This window comes from Triturus cristatus, chromosome 7 (genome assembly GCF_964204655.1).
Source record: "Triturus cristatus chromosome 7, aTriCri1.1, whole genome shotgun sequence".
Lineage (NCBI taxonomy): Eukaryota > Metazoa > Chordata > Amphibia > Caudata > Salamandridae > Triturus > Triturus cristatus.
The window spans coordinates 748238238-748261415 of NC_140590.1; the positions used below are offsets into that span (position 1 = coordinate 748238238).

Here is a 23178-nt window from a genome sequence, read left to right on the forward strand (position 1 = left end):
ATTCGCCGCCGAAGAGAACGCGCAATGTCAGCAGTTCTGTGCGTTGGAGTTTCCAAGGCAACACTCACTCGGGGACGCCTTTCGTCGCGAGTGGAGTTGCGGTCTGTTGTACGCCTTTTCGCCTATACCACTTCTGCCCAGAGTGCTGAAGAAGATCAAGTGCGACTGGGCCCAAGTCATCTCGGTGGCTCCGGATTGGGCACGAAAATTCTGGTATCCCGAGCTACTCAGTCTGTCGATCGATCCCCCGATACGACTGCCTCTTCAGGAGGACCTTCTGTCGCAGCAGCAGGGGGGGACCTCCACCCGAACCTGTCCAGCCTCCACCTCCATGCGTGGAGATTGAGCGTCGACAGTTGATGCCATTTGACTTGCCTCCTGAAGTCTGTGATGTGATTCTGGCAGCCAGGCGTCCCTCCACAAAATCGGTATACGCCTGCAGGTGGAACAAATTTGTGGCATGGTGAACAGCAAAGGCTGTGGATCCCCTTTCCGCCCCTCTTTCTGAGGTTCTCCTCTTTCTTCTTTCTTTGGCCCAGCAGGGCTCTGCTCTGGGCACCCTAAAAGGTTATCTTTCTGCTATGTCTGCCTTCTTACGGCTTCCTGATCAGCCTTTTCTTTCAAATCCCCTGTTGTTTCTCGTTTCCTCAAGGGCATTACTCACATGTTTCCTCCTGTCCCCTTCGTAATGCCTCAGTAGGATTTGAATCTAGTCTTGACTTTTCTAATGTGCGCTCCCTTTGAGCCTCTTCACAATTGTCCCATTCGTCTTCTGACTCTTAAGACTCCTTTCCTGGTAGCGATCACCTCGGCTAGACGGGTGAGTGAGCTCCAGGCCTTATCGTCTAAGCCTCCTTTTCTTTCTGTTCATCCGGACAAGGTTGTCCTCCGGACTCATCCTTCGTTTCTTCCGAAAGTGGTGACCCCCTTTCACATCGGGCAATCGGTCACGTTGCCCACCTTCTTTCCGCCTCCGCATCCTTCCAAAGAGGAAGAGAGGCTCCACCGTCTGGACCCAAAACGGGCACTGTCCTTTTATTTGGACCGCACCAAACAGTTCCGGGTGGACGACCAGCTTTTTGTTGGATACATGGGTGCTAAGAAGGGGAGGGCAGTACACAAGCGGACCATCTCGTGGTGGGTCGTCTTGTGTATAAAGGCTTGTTACTCCTTGGCTAAAAAGGACCCTCCTGTAGGGCTGAGAGCCCATTCCACCCGGGCCACAGCGGCGACAACTGCCTTGGGCCGAGGGGTCCCCTTGCAGGACATCTGTCAGGCAGCAACGTAGGCCTCGCTGCACACGTTTGCCAAGCATTACTGCCTGGACAGCCAAGTCCGGAGAGACGGCTTCTTTGGCCGTTCCGTTCTCCAGGACTTTCTGGTGTGATCTTGGTTCGCAGACCCACCACCGGGCTTGGTATTGCTGGGGTATCTATTCTAAGGTGAGGATTCTAACTAACGTGTTTCTTTCAGATGAACAAGTTACTTACCTTCGGTAACGATGTATCTGTAAGAAACATTAGTTAGTTAGATTCCTCACCGACCCACCCATCCTCCCCGTTCTGGAAACCGACATCCAGGGTTAAGGCTATCCTTTCCAGGGCCCTAGACTTTTTGGCACCAGTGTCGGTCTCTTGCATGGCTTTGCGTTCCTGGCGCGGAAAGCTCTGTACAAGAAATGACGTCAGCGGGCGAGGGCGGCGTCTAAGTACTCCAACGACGTCATTCCGGCGCACGACGCCGACGATGGACGCGGAGCCGCAGACGACGCCTAGCGACGCGCAAGGGGTATTGCTGACGAAAAATCTTTCCGGATCCAGCCTGACGCCTGGGAATATTTTAAGGTGAGGAATCTAACTAACTAATGTTTCTTACAGATACATCGTTACCGCAGGTAAGTAACTTGTTCATTAGGGATGAGAATAAGCCAGTGCTTGCAATACAGGGTGGTCCGACCGTTTCTGATCAAGGCAGATGACTGAGATGGACACTTGTTGACTCCAAGGCATTTAGCCTGTCAATGTTTACCGAGTGTCGTCAGGAGATTTTTACTTGTCTGGATATGGGTGTCTCATAGGTGGAGATTTTAAATGCATTTAAAGGTCTCAGCCATGCTCAAGGTTCCAGCGTTTATGTCTAAATCTGATCACCCTAGATGGTTTGACAAAGTTTGTTCTAAGTGTCTTTGCTTTTTGAAAGCCACTCTCAAACACTCCCCTAGAGATAAGGAGCTTGTTGCTAAATGCCGGAAAAATTACACGATGGCTCTCAAGAATTGGAAACATGTAAGGCTGCTCGGGAGGACCTAGCTCAGGCTTGTGAATTGAAAGACAGTACTCTCTTCTGGCGGGTGGTTAACAAACCCTGCGTTACTGAGTCTTCAGGACTTACATTGTGCCATCATATTTCGGATCGTCAGTTGGTGGAACATTTTGAGGGCATTTATAATGTAAGGCTTTTGGATAGTGGGGTGCATCATCACACCTCACACTGGGGAGAGCTAATGTGGTCTTTACCCTCGAGTAAGTTTGTCAGGGTATTCTGGCCCTATCCTGTAATAAAGATCCAGGTCCTGATGGTATACCCCCTGACTTATTTTAGGATTACATTGATGTCTGGGGCCCAGTTTTAACTCTAGTTTTAAATGCTTCAGTGAGGGAGGGAGATCCTCTTTCATGGAACTCGGTCATTATTGCCCCGATTTTTGAAAAGGGGGATAAGGACAAACCACAGTGCTATCTCCCAATATCGCTTATAGATGTGGTTGTTAACGAACTTGGGAGGATTTTGTTAAATAGGCGAGAACGATCTATTTTCTGAGGCCAAATATGGTTTACGGCTGGGCAGGTCGACTATTAACCAGTGTGATCATTTATATCCAATTATAAATAAATATACTGTTGCCCAGTCTGACTCACTACATTTAGCATTTATGGAACTAACGTCTGCATTTGACAGGATAGATCGTAGTAAGCTCTGAGAGTGTGGACCCCGAAATTGATGAGGGTGGACCCCGAAATTGTATCCCTCCTCCCAAATCTCCATGCCAGCACCTGAGCTATGGAGAGGTACTCTCAGGGGGTGGAGCTTTCAGATCTTTTTGGTACTAGTAGAGGAGTTTGTCAGGGCTGCATACTTGTGCCATTTCTATTTACCCCTTACATTAATGGCTGTGAACAAGTTCTTATGTTAGTGCAGGTCGACTGCCCCAGGGTAGGAACAAGATTGCTGCCAGTCTTGCAACACCCTGAAGATGCGGTGCTTATGGGACGTACAGCTGTGGGATTGCAGTCTTTGCTGGACAGGTACTTTACCTATATTGATAGCTTGGACCTGGCAGTAAATGTTTCTAAGTCATATGTCTAGGTAACTGGGCCTAGCTCCATACGTTCCAAAACTTTAAAGGTGGCGAACTATACTTTACCAAGGTCTTAGCCTTCCCCTTTTTGAGGGTATTATTTGATGTCAACTTAACCTCCTGGTTGAGGAAAAAACTTGTGATACGGCTAAGACCACAGGGGCAGTTGCCAGCTTTGCTCAGAGGCTGGGCTCGTGGTCACCGGCTACTTTAGTTAAGCATTTTCTGTCTAAGTGTACTTCTAAGGTGTTTTATGGCAGCTAAGTTTGGGGCTACATGTGGGTCGATAAGATCCAAATAGCAGAAAATGCATTTCTGAGGCATATACTGCGGATTCCACAAAGTACCCCGGCATTCTCGGTTCATGAGGAGTTGGGTCTTAGCTATATCAGTAATCTTATAGCTCTCAGGCCCCTTCTTTGTTAGGTTAAGATTTGGACTGGGGAAGGCTTACAGCTTAATAGGATGATCTTGTCAGATTGTTTATCTTTTGATCACATGTATAAAATCCCCTGGATAGCATATGTGAAGGCGGTTCTGACTAGTCTAGGGAAGGCGTATATCTTTTATAACCATCCTTCCCTGTGCCAGTTGGAGAAGAAAAGGCTAATGGATTTGTTTTTTGGATGTGCCTCTATAGAACGTGATCAGCTAGAACTTGGTAAACCTATAGTCTGGGGTCATCTATTACTAAAATCTGTACAGGGTATGGAGCTATACCTTTCCCTTTTATCCAACGCAAGGGACAGATTGTGGTGGCTCAATTTAGGTTCAATTTGCCAACTTCCCTGAGTAGCTGGTCCAGTTCAGGCTCCTTAGTGCCATGGGTTGTGACAATATGTCTCCACAGGATGCTCTACATTTTGAATTGCTGTGTAAATATTTTAGTGTCCCCAGTAAGTGTTTACTTCTTCCAATTTTTAAAGCTATGGAATTTGTCCAAGATTGCCCAGTGCTTACATCTCTGCAGCTACTGACTAATGTGCACATTCTCTCTATGGTCTCAATTTTCTTGCATGCTGCTTTAAGATCTAAATAGGATTCATTTTGCTGTGGCCCCAGAGCTTGGTTTGTTATCTTTATGTGTATGCTGTTGTTTTTAAATCTGTTTTTAAACTGATATATGAATGTATTTATCGTTTTATGCTCTTTAATGATTGTTCATACAATCGAATAAAGATTTCCATGATGATGATACTGTTTTACCTGTAATAATCTATAACTTCTAAAGTACTTGACAGATCCTCATGATCTTGGTGTCTAAAATCGATGTTATTTTTCTAAATTGGTGTCAAATTTCTTCTTGAAAGTGTGTCTCATTTATTGACCCTTTGTATAACAAATGTTCAGCACTACCCTCTGGTAAGCCAAAGCTGCTTGTCCTCACTACCAGAAATAGAGCTCTTGGGATTATTAATTTAAGTCATGTAAGCCAATAAGGGTCGTCTCGCGTTCCTGCATAGTGTACCTCATTTTGGTGAACTACGTAGAAAGCCCGCTTCCTACAGTAAGTTATCTGTGAATAGGAGTATTCATCAGAAGAACTTAGCTTTTTTAACACTGTTTCTGGTGGAAAACTCTATCTAACCACAGATTTACACTGAAGCACTGCAGATACACTCCATGATCACCATAATTCATGGATGCATCATGTAAAGTGCACACACACTCTCCATACATGATCCCTTCAACATGCCCAAAACCCCTTATCCCACTGTCCACAGGCAGCTGGCATTTTATTGAAAGGAGGCTCTGCAGGTCACAGCTCTTAATTCCACTTATAGAGAGTTTACAATTTGTTAGACTCATTAGGAGGTTCACCACACAGCACAGTTCCATACAACAGAGATTAAAATGTGAAATACTGGGAATTTTCATAGTTTAGAACTCATTTTCCTAACACTGATGTAAATTGTGGTTCATTGTTTCTTTCTACACAGGTCACCCGGCATTTGTCAAAACTATTTGACAGCATGTCCAATTTGGAGTTCAAGAAAGATCAAAATCAGAAGCTTGAAAAAGTTGCATTGGGAATGTACAGTAAAGAAAAGGAATATGTCACTTTTGATGCTGAGTGTGACTGTTCAGGGCAGGTTGGTAATGTTTTACTCATGATATCTCCCACCCATTTAAACAGTCCATACTGTGATATTGCGAAACATGCTTCGATGATGAAAGAAAACTAATCCATGGGTGCCATGGCATTAAACTTCCTTGATCTTCTTGAGACCCAAGGTGTTAAAGATGCCATGTGGCAGGTATTATATGAGCAAAGAAATGTCATGTGTTTGCCTGAACATGTTTGAATTCCCATGATCATTGTTTGCCATTCTAGCACATTGTCCTTCCAGCTAAATGCAAGATTTTCTTTTATTCTCATCCCTGCTCAAGTCAGTGTTTAATCCTGTGCTGCAACCGGTGTAAGGACTGGGTGACAAGTAACATCTGATCTTTTTCAAGTTATTGCTTTGAATTCAGATTAGTTAGTTAGCATAGACAAATGAACTCCTAAGGTGAAATGAGGTGAATTTCACCCTAATAGAGTTACTTGGAAATCTGTTAAGCCTGGCCTTATGAAAATTGATATTGTTAAGTTATATTCTCTATTATTAATATTCATAAACCTGAATATTCCCACGCATGTGCAGGATCTGGGAACCCCTTTATGAACTGCAAGAAAAATGTGTCCCAGGTGAAGCAAAAAAAACAACCATCTGTGATGATAAGCAACATTTGTCTGACAGTGCAGTTTTTGTAATTTATTTTCTGAAGAAATCTATAAAATCAATGCTAATTCAAAATGATCACAGACACAACTATGAATAAATGAATGCATTAAAATAGTTTTCATTTAAAAAAAATCATAATTAGTCAATATTACAGTAATAAGCCTATCTGAGACTTTTAACGGTAGATTTCTTACCTATGAATTTCCCAGGTATCAGACTGGGTCCAAAAGATTTTTCGATAGCAGTTCCCTGCGTGCCAGTGGGTGGCGTCGTTCAGCTCTGCACGGTGTTATCTGTACTGGAAGTGACTTGGGCAGTGTCTATAAAGGGGCCGCCCCGCGTGCTGCCATCAGCTTCTTTTTGCACCTTTCCACGCCAGAAGTGCAGAACCGTGAGCAATACAGACCACTGGTGTGCTAAGCTAGGGCCTTGAAGATGGGAAACAAAAAACTTCCTAATGACATCCCTCCTGGTCATTCACATGTAACACAGTAATAGCAGCTTCAGCCAGTAACTTCTGATCCTTCTGAAGTACATATGTGAAAATAAAATGTGCGTCTTGACCTCACAACCCCTTCCACACTTGCAGGATTGTGACTGGTCTTTTCCTAAATAACATTTAGATCTTCTTAACCCCATCGATGCTCATGACGGAATGGTTCCGTCATGAGCATCGGTGCCCCTGTGCTCATGACGGAAACATTCCGTCATGAGGCCAGGGGCACGAAATCCCTCTGCTGCAGACAGCAGAGGGATTTCTATTTCACCCCTGTGACCTTGGGAGCTGGGGAAGAGCTTCCCCAGCTCCCGAGGCCCCCTCCCTGGTTTCTGTGCCATGAAGATCAGTGCGAACGTCGCGCTGTCATCATTGCACAGAAACCAAAACTGAAATGAGCCTTTAGGCTCATTTCAGTTTCACTTTCTATCTGCTCAGGAGGCTATCTCAGCCCCCCGGTCACGTAGAGAGACGGGAGAGGTATCATTGGAAAGGGATCCACCCACTAGACACCAGGGAGGGGGGAGCAGCCCCTTGGGCAAGGGCCTTCGCTCCCCCATAAAGAAATGGGCTAAATTCAGTCTTTCTGCCCCCCCCGGGGGGCAGAAGGGGCAGTAGCCCCCAATCTGCCCCCCGGGGGGCAGAAAACCCACTAAATGCCAGGGATTTTTTTGGGTGCATTTTGTTTAGGGTGGGGGCTGCCCGAAATGGGCGCGCCAATGCTCCCAGCCCCCCGCCACCATTACAGAGTTTCTGCCCCTCCGGGGGACAGATGGGGGCAGTAGCCCCCAATTTGCCCCCCGGGGGGCAGAAAGCCCACTAAATGCCAGGGATTTTTTCTTGCACCATTTTTTTTATCAGCCCCCTGGTGGGGCAGTAAGCCCACTTGACGCCAGGGATTTTTTTTTGCGCAATTATTTTAGGGTGGGGCTGCCTGAAATGGGGGCGCCAATGCCCCCACCACCATTACAGCCTTTCTGTCCCCCCTGGGGGGCAGATGGGGGCAGTAGCCCTCAATCTGCCCCCCTGGGGTGCAAAAAGCCCACTGGACGCCAGTGATATTTTTGGGCAAATCTGAATTAGGGTCTAGGCTGCCCAAAACGGGCATGCCCATGCCCCCACCCCCTCCCCCCGCAAAAATTACAGCCGGGGCAGATGGGGCAGTAGCCCCCAATCTGCCCCCCGGGGGGGGGGGAAAGCCCACTAGACGCCATGGATTTTTTCGGGCAAATTTTAATTAGGGTGGGGTCTGCCCAAAACAGGCATGCCCATGCCCCCACCACCTCCCACGCAAAAATTACAGCCTTCCAGCCTCCCTGGGGGGCAGATGGGGCAGTAGCCCCCAATCTGCCGCCCGGGGGGCTAAAAGCCCACTAGACGCCAGGGATTGTTTGGGGCAAATTGTAATTAGGGTGGGGTCTGCCCAAAACAGGCAAGCCAATGCTCCCACCCCCCCACTCACAACAATTACAGCCTTTCTGCCCCCCCTGGAGGGAAGATGGGGGAAGTAGCCCCCAATTTGTTCCCCCCGGGTCAAAATGCCTACTAGACGCCAACAATTACGCTGGCTTTTTAAGGTGTGGGGTGGTGGCTGCCCATAATGGGCATACCAATGTCCCCACCCCCCCCCAAAAAATAGCCCCAGTGTTTCTGGTGCCCTTGGGGGCATATCGGGGCAACCCCCCCCGATATTCCCCCCCCCCAGGGTGGAAGAAAACCGACTAGGCACGTATTTGTTTTTAGCAACATGCCTACCTGTCGATTTTGGGCCCTAGCGCAGCCGGCACAAAGGGATACCTAGCAAACCTGTACATTTTTACAAACTAGACCCCAGGGGAATCCAGGATGGGGTAACTTGACTGGCTCTCACTAGGTTCCGTAACCTAGAATCCCTTGCAAACCTACAAATGTGTCCCAAACAAAACATTTTCCTCACATTTCTGTGGTGGAAAGTTCTGGAATCTGTGTGGATCCACAAAATTCCACCCACCCCGCGTTCTGCAAAGTCTTCCAAGAAAAATGTTACCTCACTTGCGTGGGTAGGCCTAGTGCCTGCGACAGGAAACGGCCCAAAACGCTACGTGGACACACCACATTTTCACAGTGAAAACTGACACTTTTTTTGCAAAGTGCCTAGCTGTAGATTTTGAACCCTAGCTCTGCCGGCACCTAAGGAAACCTAGCAAACCTATACAGTTTTGAAAACTAGACACCCAGGGAAATCCAGGATGGGGACACTTGACTGGCTCTCACCAGGTTCTGTTACCCAGAATCCCTTGCAAACCTAAACATTTGTCAAAAAAACCACATTTTCCTTACATTTCTGTTGTGGAAAGCTCTGGAATCTGTGTGGATCCACAAAACTCATTTTTTTCTCATATCAATGCAGCTTTCATATAGGAGGCTAAAACAATGCAATAAAAAACACCATAAACTGCTTTTGCAAATATACATAATATATGTATAAAAAACACATGAGGGCAGGATGCACTTGAACTCTGTTTTTAATGAGTAAAACTCATGAGTAAACTGCAAAAGAAAAGCAGGCATTGTTAGCCTACTGGCTGCATTGTAAAACAACATAGAAAATGAAAGCAACCTTTCATAACAAACTGACACCGTGCCTTTAAGGCAGCCATGACCCCTAGCTTCCCATCATGCCCCAGGGGTGACAGTTAGGTCAGTTGTTCTTTCCGGCTCCTTCTGTCAGGACCCTGGATTCACAGCTCTCTACTTTTTTGGCTTTTCTGTCAAAAGTACCTTTATTTCATGTGGTTTACTTGGCTTCACTCGACGCATTTTGTTAAAAGAGTGAGGTTGAAACTATTTTTTGTGGCAGAAAGGACATTTTTCTGTCAAATATGCCTTCTTTGTTTGATCCTTACCCTTCCTGTGGCAAAAAGAAGTCCAAGTCAGACACTCATGAAGTGTGCATTTTCTGCCTCCCTGAGTCTCACTCTCCTGCCTCCTGTCAACACTGCAGGAGAATACATCTTTATGGCCTCTCAGATAGAGGTAGGTCTCCTGTTAAAACTAAGAAGAGGACGTGTTCGACGTCGAGGAGCAAGGTCCCGATGTGTTCCCCTTCGGCGTCGGGCTCGACGTCAAAGGTTACGGCGACGGAGCCGTCGTCGAGGACCTTGGTGCAGGAGCGCCGGTCATCACCTTCAAAGAACAAGTCTTCTTCGGCGTTAGAGAAGCGTCCGGCGTCGAGACAAGATCCTCCGCCGTCGACTCTTCAACGATGATCAACGTCAAGACACAGATCATCGACGCCAAGACGTAAGTCTACACCTTCAACGACGAGACCAAAGTCCCCATCGTCGACTCAGCAGAGATCAGCGTAGAAGGACATCCATTTGTCGGCGTCGAGGTGGAAGCTTCCGCCGACGTAAACCAGGCACTCGACGTCGAGACCGCCGTCTCTCTCGTTGTCACAACCGACGTCAAGACAAGACCCTCCGTCGCAGGGAAAGTGTTCGACGCCGAGGCAGGAGCCTCCGTCGTAGCAAAGACGTTCAACGTCGAGGCAGGAGTCTCCATCGAAGCGAAGACGCTCGACGTCAAGGCAGAAGTCTCCGTCGAGGAGAGGACAATAAACGTCGAGGCAGCTGTCTCCGTCAGCGACCAGAAGGTCAACGTCGAGGCAGAGTCCTCCATCGAAGAGAAGAAGGTCGAGGTCGAGAGATAGGTCTCCGTTGAGGCAGCGGCGTCAAGGCGCATGCCTTCGCTGAGATCATGAAGATCGACGTCGAGACAAAGATCTCCGTCAAGGACCACGTCGAGGCAGAGGTCCCCGTCCGTGTCAGTCCCTGTAAGTCTCTCTCCGTCTCCTTCATCGACTTCGAGAGCAGGCTCCCACCGTTCCATTGCCAGGTCCGGTTCTACTGAGGTGATTATCTCGTCCGCAAGTGGCCGGGACTCTCCCTCTGGACATCAACATTCGGTAGATGAAACTCATCGAGAAGGAGGGAAATTCCCACGTCGTTCTCCGGTTAGGAAGGAGAGGTCTCCTTCCCTTCATCTCTCTCCCAGATGGATTCAACCATTACATGCCTGGTCTGACAAGACACAGATAACTGGTGTTCGACGAGCTCCGAGTCCAGCTCTCGGGTCTCCTCTAGATCGCCTAGCTCAGGATGCAGATCTTTCTCCACGAAGAGGAAGAGCTCGTACACGCTCTCCTGCTCCACCCTCCAGGAGGAGATCAAGATCACGCACCAGTAGGAGGAGACTCAGGTCTCCAACGCTTTCCTCCTCTTCTACATATTCTTCAAAAAGAGACTACCCGCCCACCCTTACTGACAGTCCACCATCGAGAATCTCTCCTGTGGACGATGTAAGCACATTTCAGGACGTGCTTCTAGGGGGGCGGCCAAATTGAGCATTCCTATGCCGGTTCAGCAGAGTACGTCTTCAGTTATTTTTGAGACTTTGAACCAGAGAACATCTTCTCGCACGTTACTTAGTACCGGGTCTTCTTAAACCTATGATGGACATTTTCCTCACGCCGGCCACTCTCAAGACTGCCCCGGCAAGAATTCTAAAAAAGTATTGTCCACCAGAGGGGGATCCCTATTTCTTAAAGTCAGACCCACCACCGGGCTCGGTGATTGTGGCTGCTGCCAGAAAAACCCATTCAGTAGCCTCCTCGTCTACAGTACCACCAGACAAGGAGAGCAAGACACAAGACTCATGGGGGAGAAAAGTACGTGGCACTTCGGCTTCCATGATTAAGGTCTCCAGTGCTTCAGCTCTCTTGTGACAATACGATAGAGCTTAATGGGATTCTCTGCAGAGGTTTACAGAGAAACTGCCCAAGGAAGACCGTAAGGACGTTTTACAGGAGGGCAGCTTGGTGGCAAACCAAGTAATTAGTGCTGCGGCGGACGGAGCTACTCTTTCAGCACACTCCTATGCCCACGGAATTTGCGCCATAAGATCTTCATGGCTTTGCCTTACAGCACTGAAGCCAGAGGAGCAGTCCCGGATTCTCAACCTGCCATTTTCTGGTTCATAGTTGTTCGGCACACACAGATGAGGAAATGGCACGGATGAAGCCTGAGCTAGATACCCTCAAGGCGGTGGGGCTAGTAAAGAAAAAAGTTTTGTCGCCGTTACCGCAATACGGATCGCCGTTCCTTCCAACAGAGGGTTCAAACCCCTCGTTGGCAAAAGAACCAAAACCAACAGGGTCAGCAAAAATCACAATATCAAAACCGATGATCCAACAGGGGCAGAGGAGGGAACCGTCAGTCCTCTACCTCAACAAAAACTCCAGCCAAGCAATGAGTGCCCTCTTCCTCTTTTACCGTTCACCACTCCAGTAGGAGGAAGTGTTCAAAACCATCTGCAAGAGTGGCGAGCCATCACAAAAGACCAATGGGTGTTGACTACGCTGCAGAATGGGTACTCTCTACGTTTCCGATGTCGTCCTCCTCGATCCCTCCAGTGACATCATGCTACCAGATCAACATGATGCAGAGGAAAGTGGGCATCCTTCTCCAAAAGTCAGCAAAAGAGAAGGTCCTACGATATCAAAGAGGTCGAGGAGTTTATTCCAGATACTTCTTTGTAAAGAAAAAAGGGCAAAAGTCGGAATACAGACCCATTCTGGATCTACGAACACTCAACAAGTCCATCAAATGAGAAAAAGTTTGCATGCTGGCTCTCCATCAAATATATCCTCACCTCCGCAAAGGGGATTGGATGTGTTCGCTGGATCTGCAAGATGCTTATTTTCATGTGCCCATAAACCAGCATCACCGACAATACTGACAATACCTATGCTTCATAGTCAGAACGTCCCATTATCAATTCAAATTTCTGCCCTTCGGGCTGAAGTCAGCTCCTCGGGTGTTCACAAAGTGCATGGCAGTAGTGGCAGCTGCTCTGCGATGAAGAGGCATCTTCGTCTACCCCTACCTGGATGATCGGTTGCTGAAAGGCCCTTCTCCCCAAAGTGTAATGAGCCATTTCCAGCAGTGCTTAACGCTTTGTCAGAAACTGGGCCTTCACGTGAACTTCGAGAAATCGACGCAGCAGCCCACTCAAACGATCCACTACCTGGGGGCGCTGATAGACTCCGAAAGAGGAAAAGTGTTTCCTTCGGAGGAGAGACAATTATCCATCATTCACAAAGGCAGACAGATTTTAAAGAGCAAACTGTTGTTGGTGCGTCAGATCGCCTCTCTGATGGGGTCGATGGCATCCTGCAGTTTTCTGGTGCCCAATGCCAGACTGAAAATGCGTCCTCTGCAGCAAGATCTGGACGACAAATGGGATCAGCGGTCTTCTCGCTGGGAAGACAAGATCTGTCTATAGCATGCAGCCAGAGAATCCATTCCGTGGTGGATGAAAAAGGGCAACCTGAGAGTAGGAATAAACCTGAGAGTAGGAATACCGTTTCATCAATCTCCTCCGTCTCAGACTCTGATCACAGACGCATCCCTGCAAGGATGGAGAGCTCACATAGGTGCTCTCCAGACGCAAGGCTTATGGTCCTCAAAAGAGCAGTTCTACCACATAAACATGCTGGAGCTGAGGGCTGTTCATCTGGCTCTCAAGGCTTTCCTCCCTTTGATTCAGACGAGTTCCATCATAGTACAGATGGACAATACCACCACCATGTACTACCTGTACAAGCAGGGAAGAACTCGGTCAAGAACTCTGTTTCTGGATGCCCAGACCCTCTGGCACTGTCTTCTGGTGAGGGATCTATCCATAACAGCAGTTCATATGCCGGGAGAGCAGAATGTTCAAGCGGATGCCCTCAGCTGACATTTCGAGGAACAGCAGGACTGGGTCCTCAACAACGAGGTGGTCGAAGATATCTTCCAGGCTTGGGGTCGTCCAACCATAGATCTGTTTGCAGACGACAAAAACACAAAATGCCGAGACTTTGCCTCAAGATACTACCGACCAGGGTTGAAGGGGAATGCCCTTTTGATCGACTGGTCAGGGGCATTTGTGTACGCCTTTCCACCTCTGCATCTCATCCCGAAGGAGGTGACCAAGCTATCACACTCGGATACCACAATGATTCTGATTGCTCCGGACTGGCCGAGACAGTGGTGGTACCCGGACTTTCTGCATCTGTCAATCTGCTCACACAAGAGACTGCCATGCAGACTGGACCTGCTGTCCAAAATGAACGGGAGGATTCATCACCCCAACCTTCCCTCACTGAACTTGGCGGCATGGCTCCTGAGGTCCTCCAGTATGGGCATCTAGGCCTTCCACAGGACTGCATGTCCATATTAAAGGAAGCAAGGAGACCATCTACAAGACACTCCTATGCTTGCAAATGGAAGCGTTTTTACATCTGGTGTGTACAAAATAATTGTAGTCCCACCAAGGGGCAGGAAGAGGTAGTGTTGCCCTAATTGCTTCGTCTGGCCCGACCAGGTCTGAAATTTTCATCCATCAAGGTACACCTGGCTGCCATTACGGCGTACAGGCGTTCTCCTTCTCAGCCCTCATTCTTTCAGTTGCAGGTGGTGAAGGATTTCCTGCAGGGTCTTAAGAAGGTCTACCCTCCGGTCCGACCTCCTTCACCTCCTTGGGAGCTAAATTTGGTACTCTCAAAATTGATGGGTCCACCCTTTGAGCCTATCCACAAAGCAACCTTACAGCACCTTACGTGGAAGGTAGCTTTCCTGGTAGCCATCACCTCAACTCATAGGGTGAGCGAGATTCAGGCTCTCTGTTCAAAAGAGCCCTATTTGGTTTATCTGAAAGAAACACGTTAGTTAGATTCCTTACCTTAGAATATCCCCAGGCATCAGGCTGGATCCGGATAGATCTTTCGTCAGCAATACCCTTGCGCGTCGGTAGGTGTCGTCTGCGACTCCGAGTCCGTCGTCGGCGTCATGATCGCCGGAATGACGTCGTCGGAGTACTTAGATGCCACCCTTGCGCGCTAACGTCAGTTCTTCTTTTTCCTGCGCCAGTAAGCGCAGATCCGGGAAGAGCGTACCATTAGTCATTTTTTGACTAACTTTTTGGACATTTTTGTCTCTCTTTTCGAGTCGACTTCAACTCCTGGTGCCGGTAGGGATGCCCGGGTTCAAGCCGTGTGACGTCTGTCACGACTGATGTCGGTTACCGACCCCCACCATCGGTGTCTCTACTGCCTTGGGGCCGACCACGATGACAAGTCATGCCCCGACTGCCAGGCCTTGACCTCGAAGGCTAGACGGGAGCGGTCCCGCAAGCTCCTCGAGATCCGGCAGTCGGCTCCGCGCAGCTCGAGGTCCCGGTCGAGGAGGAGGTTGAGGGGCCGGTCGCGAAGCCGAAGTCATCACCGCTCGTCGGGATCCAAGTCCTCGCATTCAGGTAAGTTGAGGCACAGTAAAAAGAAGTGAAAAAAGTGACATCGCTCTTCTGACTCCCTTCGCCGGTCGCGCGACTCGGCCGAGGGTTCGGGTGGCACCACCCGCGCGGCTCAGCCAGAGCCGCAGGAGTCACATCCGGCCCCATACCCTCCGGTCCCTGGGCCTCATGCAACTCCGGGTGAGATTCGGGACTTCCTCGTGGCCATTAGAAGTCTCGCTCCACCTTCGAGGCCTGCCGGCGTGCCTCCGGGCCCCGCAGGTCCGACTGGAGGGCCTAGCGAGCCGGCGACTTTGGCCCGGCGCCTTCATCGACTTCGGTTCCGACGCCGCAGGTCCCCGTGGGATCTAGGCCTGGATCCCGGTCGATGCCGGTTGACCTTGCAACTCTGCCGCCAGCGCCAACCCCCATGGTGCCGCTCCCGGCGCCGTCCTTGGACGACGCCGTCCCTAGTGTCAGCCCGGTCCGGGTCCGGCGTCAGAGCGGCGCCGTTCGGCACCGTCTCCGGCGTCGATGGGTGGGCATTTCATCTCTGTCCTTTCTGCCTGTTTACCAGGAGACGGATGAAGGGGAGGACTGGGAGGGGTCTGAGGACCCTCTGGCACAGCAGTGCCAGTTAAGTCAGGACTGGGCAGACGAGCTGGGGGATGCCAGTGGTCTAGACACTTTGACTGACACTGGTTTCATCTCTCCTCCTTCCGTGGCTACGGAGGAGGGTGCGACTTATTCTGTGGTGTTGCGCAGGGCGGCCCAGGCCCTACACCTGGAACTCCCTGCAGCAGCCGTGAGGACTAACCTCCTCACTGAGGTGCTTCAACTGCCGGTAAGCTCTTCGGAGCCTCTACTGCAGTTTAATGAGGCCCTCACCGACGTTCTGATGGGCACTTGGTGTGAGAAGTTGGTCTGATGTATGATGTCACTAGTTCTAGTGTACACCTTATATCAGTCCAAACAACCCTTATGGTGATTGGTTGTAAAGTCAACCTTATAGACCAGCTATCCTAGTGGTAGCATGGACAAGAGCAGTCTTAGGCTAAACTCTGAATGGCATGTGAAGCCAGCTGTGATACCATATATAATCCCTTGAATACCAAATGAAAGGACACCACAACACATTTATATATAAAATAAAGTGTATTTATTCTAGTCAAACCCTCAACACTCTTTATGAGATTCGAGGTAAGTACAACACAGTCTTATTCAAGCATACATTAAGTCACACAGGTAAGTAATACAGTTAGGCCCTAGGGGCCATGCAAACCATATACTAAAGAAGTGGTATAAGGACCACTGTCACGGAAATAGGATAGGCCTAGGCCTAGGGAATCGCTGGGGCTACACTACGCTAGCAACATTTAGGAAGTCAGAGGCCCACGGGATTCAGGTGCAGAGTGGAAACACTCATGCGTAATGCGTAAAAGTCGATAGAATTACTAGCAGTTAGAAATTAACAGTTTAAGGACACTTCTGAAGCAGCTAGAGAGTCGAGACTCGGAAACTAGACCCTAGGATAGTCACTACCCTTGTGAGCACCAAAGTACCCAAGTTACCTAGCCCACGGGCTGCGGGTGCATAGGTGTGAACTTGCGTCGGGTTTCGTCGTGGACTTCTATGGATGCCTGAAGGAAAGTTGCTGACAGGCAGTCAGTGAAGAGCGTCCGGTGGATCCCAAGGCTGGGATCAAGAAGAGAGGATACCTGCAAGCCGAAGGGACAGAGTCAAGGTCACTAGCCAGTGACCACGTGGAACCAGGAAGGAACCAGGCGATGTCGTGAAGATTGCAGGTGAAAGGTGAAGCTTGTCGCTGCAGCCACGGGTACCAGGAGACGTCGAGGACGACCAGGACCAGGAGGCGAGCTGTCCCACGAAGGCTCTTGCTATCGGCGCCGTCGAAGTCGAACTAGGACTCACCAAGCGGAACCCACGAAGAACGGAGGACTTGCTTCTGGTGCAGACCAAGAAGGTCTGGGGTGCTTCTCTTTTGCAAAGAAGCGGGAGCCAGTCTGGAGGAGCCAAACCAGCAGTGAAGATTTCAAGGTGTGTCGTCACAAAGGCCGCTAGCCAACGGGCAAGCAACCGGACAGATGCGGCAAGCAGGAAAATGCAGAAGGGCCCCAAGCATGACTCGTGGAGTGTGGGGGGCTGATCTTCGGTGCAGATGGTGCTTGGGGTTGGGGCTTCTCAATCCCCGGTGCACAACTTCGAGGGTGCCTCAGAAGCTGCGCTGGAAGATACTCGCCACTTTTCCTAGGTAGCCGGTCCCACGTCTCTCGTCGCCTCCACGGATCTCAGCTCGGCTGTGGATGTGGATCAGGGTCGGAGAAGTCAAGGCTCTGGTCGGGCTCTGCAGTCGGTCCCTCGTAGAACTTCAGCAAAGCAAAGGGTAGTCTCTTGATGGTGCCTGTTTGCACAGGGTAGCCACTCCTTGGCCACAAGGGAGATTCTTCAGTCTTCTTCTTTCGTCGAATGTCGAAGGTCCAGAGTTTCTGTTCAAGTTGCAGGTTCAGGATAATCTAATCTCCTGGGGCCCAGCTACCACTCTTATACTAATCTGGGGGGCTGGGTTACCTGCTAGGTCACGCCTTATGGGTGTGACCTGGGAGGGGGGTGGTTACACCCCCTTCCCTTTGTCCAGTTTCGCGCCAGGACTGGGGCTGGAGTGCCCCAGCACCGGTTTGAACTGGACTATGCATGGGACACCTTGTGTGCCCCAGGCATGTCTCATTCCTTTCAGCCCTCCCTGCCCCAATACACTAAAGTCTGTCTGGGGAGGTGCTAGCACCTCCCCAAGCAGGAAACCTATTGTCCAAGCCTCCCTTGCCGGGATCACTCCCAGCAGCAGGAGGTCAGACTCGTGTCTGTGGCAGCAGCATCCATTTTGTGATGCTGGGGCTCTGGTTAACTTTAACCGGGTAAGTAGGTTACAACATGTCTTCTCCCTCTAGAAGGGAGGGATAATATCCTCATCCCCAGAAATGGGATGGGGGTATTATTCCAAAGTGTTAGACACCTTACACGACATGTTTTGATAAAGCCAAACCATAGTTACCATAACCGTTTAAGATTATAAGGCACTTTAAGAGTATATGGTAGGCTATATCATAGAACAGCTATAAGGACATGGTTCCGAAAGCTGCAGACAGGCTCAGCTCATGCTAGAGCACCATCTCACATGTTACCAAGCACTCTGCCTCCAGGATTGTTAAGGCCTGCCATAGGAGTGGCTGATAGGTGCACATGTGTCTATATATAAAATAGGTATAGGAATACTACACCTAAGCAAGGGGTGATTACACGACCTTGCCCCAGCTGAGTGATCAGCCAGTTGTGTCATAATGGAAGGCCAGGCCAGGGGTGGCATAATACATGCTGCAGCCCCCGGTAGGCCTAGGGTACACCTATGCCCTGGGTACCTAAGGTACACTGTACAGGGGCCAATAAGGTGATCCTATCCAATTGGGTTATGCACCTAAAGTACATAGTATTAATTTAGAGAGAGAACAGCAGGGCTGTGGGTCTGATTAGCAGGCCCACAGCCACATCTAAGTCGAAAACCAGTAAAGCAAAAAGCAAAAAGTGGGGGTGAACATAGAAAGCAGACCCTACTCTCCTACACCTGCTGTGGGAATACATAAACATAAACAAACCCAGTCATTAACACTGGTTTAAATCAGGCTTTGGGGTTGGCCAACCCTTAAGAGTAATACTGTTTAAGTATCCCTGTGACCCAGACCCTATGCCTCTTGGGTCCTTTCCGAGAATCAACAGTACAAACAAATATCCATAGGCATAGCTTAGGATTCCATAATCTGAATGCCTACTAGAGTAAAACTTATAGAATGGTAATGAGCTCCAAGTACATAAAATTCAAAACATAAGATTGCCACAAATAAGAGTTTTTTCCAAATAACTCCTTGGGAATTGTGATGCAAAATGCAAGCCTTGATATTACATGAAGCAAGCGCTATACAAGCCCCCACTCATTCTTCCTGCATGAGTTAGATCCCCAACTCGCCAACATGGGAGAACGGCGGAACAAATTGTTACCAGCTCAGGATGCAGTCATGCAACTAGCACGAACTGCAATTAGATAGCGGAAACAAGCCAGCTATCATAAGGTTTTAACCTGCCTAGGAAGCAGCCACACAACCAGTGTGGAATGCAGTGCTGTAATCAATGTGAGCAGGTACTCAGAAGTCAATGATGTTCTGCTCGTTTTCACCCCACATGAGCTGGAGCCTCGACTTGCCAACAGGGGAGAACCGCAGAAGGTCCAAAGCACTCTGCGAGTATCAAGCCACAGCTTAACCAACTCCAGCACAAACTAATAGGATTAAGAAACAGTGGTGCACAAAGCACCCTTACCGGACATCTCTTCATCAGCGCTGAAGCTTCGGGTACGGATTAAATGGCCCGGACTGGTGCACAGGAAGCGTTTTTGTTCTCTCACTGCCTCTGACGTGGCTATGTCAGATACGGCAGTATTCCCATCGAATCATAGGAGTTGTAGTCCATTTGAGTTTATACAGGAATCCACACGGACACAGGTTTCTGTCAGTCTCCTATGGACGCTCTGTTACTCTCTGATGCGTTGCAACAGTAAATCTCTCTCCTGAAGAACACTGACAGAGACATGGTTTCCCAGGGACCGTTTTATGAAACTTGGCAGTGAAACGAGGGGCATGAACCCCTGCAGCTGGTTCCCATTAGTTTTTCTCATTCCCATATCCCTTCCATGCTACCAGATACCATAATCTTTTCCGGTAGATTTTAGAATCCATGATGCCCTTCACCTCATGCTCAACATCATTATCCACTAAGATAGGCAATGTACGTTTCTTAACTGGAGAATGGGATGGTTTGAGTAACAATACATAAAATGCAGGGTGTATTCTCAGAATAGAGGGCAAAGTTAGTTTCACCACCACAGGGTTTATAAACTTGATCCCTTTAAAGGGCCCGATGTATTTGGAATTGAAGATACAATATTTTTTAAACCTGATATTCTTGGTAGATAACCATACGTAATCCCCTCTTTGTACACTGGCCCTGAACGTCTGTGTTTGTCAGCATATGCCTTATATCGGGTCTTAGCCTCTCTCAAACCTTTCGGGGCTTCCCTCAGGGTGTTTTGAAGGTGTGTGATTCTATCCTGTACCTCAGGGATCTTTCCATTGTGTACAGGGTTTAGAAAGGGGATGAATCTTGGATGAAACCCATAAGTGCAGAAGAAGGGAGTATGTTAAGTAGAACTATGGGTAGCGCTGTTATCCGCTATTTCTGCTAACCATAAGCTGTCTTAGCAACCTTCTGAAGTGGTATCAACATAACTGTCAAGACTGGCTGATCCAGATGCCCATTCCACCCACAGGCAGGCTTCAGGCTCGAGAAGTTTCTAGATTATCCATGAAATCAGCTTCGCCGATTCACCCCATAAAGTTTGCCGATTTCTGTCGTGCTTCCAATATGGTGGCCGCCGGCAGGGATTCCAATCCTGGGGTTGTAGCTCTAGTGTTTTGGGCTTTGAGTGGAGGGCTCAGGTGTTCACGCTCGTGTGTTAATCACATTGCACACTTCAACCGCCATTTTGTGGTGAGCAGTCGTGTATCTTTACCGCTCGAGCATCTTACAGAAATTCAGTCAGGGGAGTTCGCTTTTCTAGCGTATCTCTGCCTGACACCTTCCGGCAGTATTAGGAAGCGCTGCAGGAGTTTTCAGCGTTCACCGGATAGTGAACCATTTCGTGGTTTAAACACATCTACAGGTCTGAGTTTCGTGAGTTTGTTAGTGGGAGAAGCCTCTCTTAATGGAGAAGTAAGTAATTTCTAATCAACTGCATTCAGCGTGCAGTCAGTTTTCAGCAAGGACTTACTTAGCAGCTGTCTTTCAGCCTTCATTGCGCAGTTAGTTTATCTGCAAGGACTTTTAAGTTACTGAGCCTTACCCTTCTTTCTGTGAAGTAACAGAGGAGTAACAGAGGAGTAATAGAACCCACAGTCAGTAGAGAAGCAGCAGCGTTTTCTTATATCAGCTCTTTGTATGCAGTTTGAACATTAATTTGAATAGTTCTAATCCCCAAAGAACTCTTCATTCATTTGAATACAGAAGTAATACAAATATATTAAGGCAGTTTCAGACTTTCTTTGCATTCTTCGCCATTTGTATGTATTAATATAAATATATATGTGTGTGTATATATATATATATATATATATATATATATATTCAGCATCTCTTTCCCTCGGTACAGCCGCCGCTCACCAAACCAACGGGTGCGTCGTCTTAAAGGACCACCAAGGCAAGGTCCGCAATATTGTCTTTTTCTTTCTCGAACCGACAAAGATTGACGACGCAGTGTTCTGACCAAAAATTTATTGGAACAGCTTAGGAGGACGCGTTTCGCCTGCCAAGCAGGCTTGTTCACCAATAGTTCAACCATTTTTGAAATCAGACATTTTAAATCACGGTACATGAGTCACTGGTCACATGATAGGACTACAATTTCAGTGTGTTGGAAGACAGACTCGTAGTTCTCAATAATGAACAACTACTATTCTCGCCGTTAAATTCATAATCTGAAAGAAACACGTTAGTTAGATTCCTCACCTTAGAATATCCCCAGGCGTCAGACTGGATCCGGAAGATTTTTCCTCAGCAATACCCCTTGCGCGTCGCTAGGCGTCGTCTGCGGCTCCGCGTCCGTCGTCGGCGTCGTGCGCCGGGATGACGTCGTCGGAGTACTTAGACGCCGCCCTCGCGCGCTGACGTCAGTTCTTCTTTTTTCCGCGCCAGTAAGCGCAGATCCGGGAGAGCTACCCCTTTTAGTCTTTTTTGACTAAATCTTTTTGATCATTTTTGATCCTTGTCTGTCGACATCTGGTGCCGGTAGGATGCCTGGGTTCAAGGCTTGCGAAGATTGTCATCGACTGATGTCGGTGACCGATCACCACCGCCGGTGCCTCTACTGCTTAGGCCTCGACCACGACGCGGAGTCGTGCAACGACTGTCAGGCCCTGACTTCGAAGGCTAGGCGGGAGCGGTCCCGCAAGCTTCTCGAGCTTCGCCACTCGGCTCCGCGTCGTGCGCGATCCCGGTCCAGGAGGAGGTCCAAGGATCGCTCGCGGAGCCCTAGCCGACGCCACCATCGCTCGTCGGGCTCCAAGTCGTCGGGTAAGTCCAAACACTCTAAGAAGTCCAAGCGGCGACATCGCTCTTCGGACTCCCCTCGCCGGTCGCGCGACTCGGCCGAGGGTCCAAGTGGTTCCACCCCCGCGGCTCCGGCGGAGCCGCAGGCACCGCGTCCGCCCCCATACCTTCCGGTCCCTGGGGCTGACGCGGCGCCGGCGGAGATCAGTGCCTTCCTCTCGGCCATGAGGAGCCTGGCCCCGCCGTCGACGCCCGCTGGCGCGCCTTCGGGCCCCGCGGACTCGACTGGGCGACCTCGCGTGCCGGCGGCTCCGGCCCCGGCGCCGTCGACGACTCCGGTCTCGACGCCGCAGGTCCCCGCGGGGCCCTTGCCTGGGCCCCAGTCGACGCCGGTTGACCTTGTCACTCCTCCACCGGCGCCGACGCCTGAACCACCGACGCCGTCACCGGCGCCACCGACGCCGACGCCTGTGACGCCGACGCCCCGGTTTAGCCCTCATCCGGACCCGACGCCGGCACGGCGTCCGCCGACGCCGCATCCGACGCCGCTTGAGACCTACCATCTCTACAGTCCGGTTCCGATCATTCCTCCTGTTTATCAGGAATCGGAAGAAGGGGGCGACTGGGAGGGGTTCGAGGACCCTCTGGCTGTTCAGTCACAGCTTTCTCAGGACTGGCCAGATGAACTGGGGGAGGCCAGCGGGCTGGACACTTCGCCAGACGCTGGATTCACTTCTCCTCCGACCGTGGCTTCGGAGGAGGGTGCAGCATTTTCTGTGGTGCTGCGCAAGGCGGCTGAGGCCCTTGGGCTCGAGTTGCCTGCCGTGGCTGTGAGGACCAACATCCTCACTGAGGTGCTTCAAACCTCAGCAAGCTCCACTGAGCCTCTGCTGCCGTTCAACGAGGCCCTCACTGACGTTCTGCAGGGCACCTGGTCCAAGCCCTCCACAGTTCCTCCTGTGGATAGGAACGTTGCCAGGCGCCACCGCCCTGCTCCGGGCGACCCCAGTTTCCTGTCCCAACACCCCACCCCCGAGAGTCTGGTTATCCAGGCCTCTACTTCCCAATCCTCCTTCCCGACCGCTCCGCCGGACCGGGATTCCAAGAGACTCGAG

At 49.8% G+C, this 23178-nt stretch overlaps 1 protein-coding gene across 2 annotated transcripts in view; it reads left to right on the forward strand.

Moving 5' to 3' along the window:
- The window catches only part of DNAH17 (dynein axonemal heavy chain 17), a 14992541-nt gene that overhangs the window by 5611493 nt on the left and 9357870 nt on the right, over positions 1-23178 (forward strand). For both annotated transcript variants that reach the window (XM_085617470.1, XM_085617471.1), the window contains one exon: positions 5299-5451. In XM_085617470.1, the coding sequence (XP_085473596.1) occupies positions 5299-5451 (153 nt within the window). The remainder of the gene's footprint in view (positions 1-5298; positions 5452-23178) is intronic.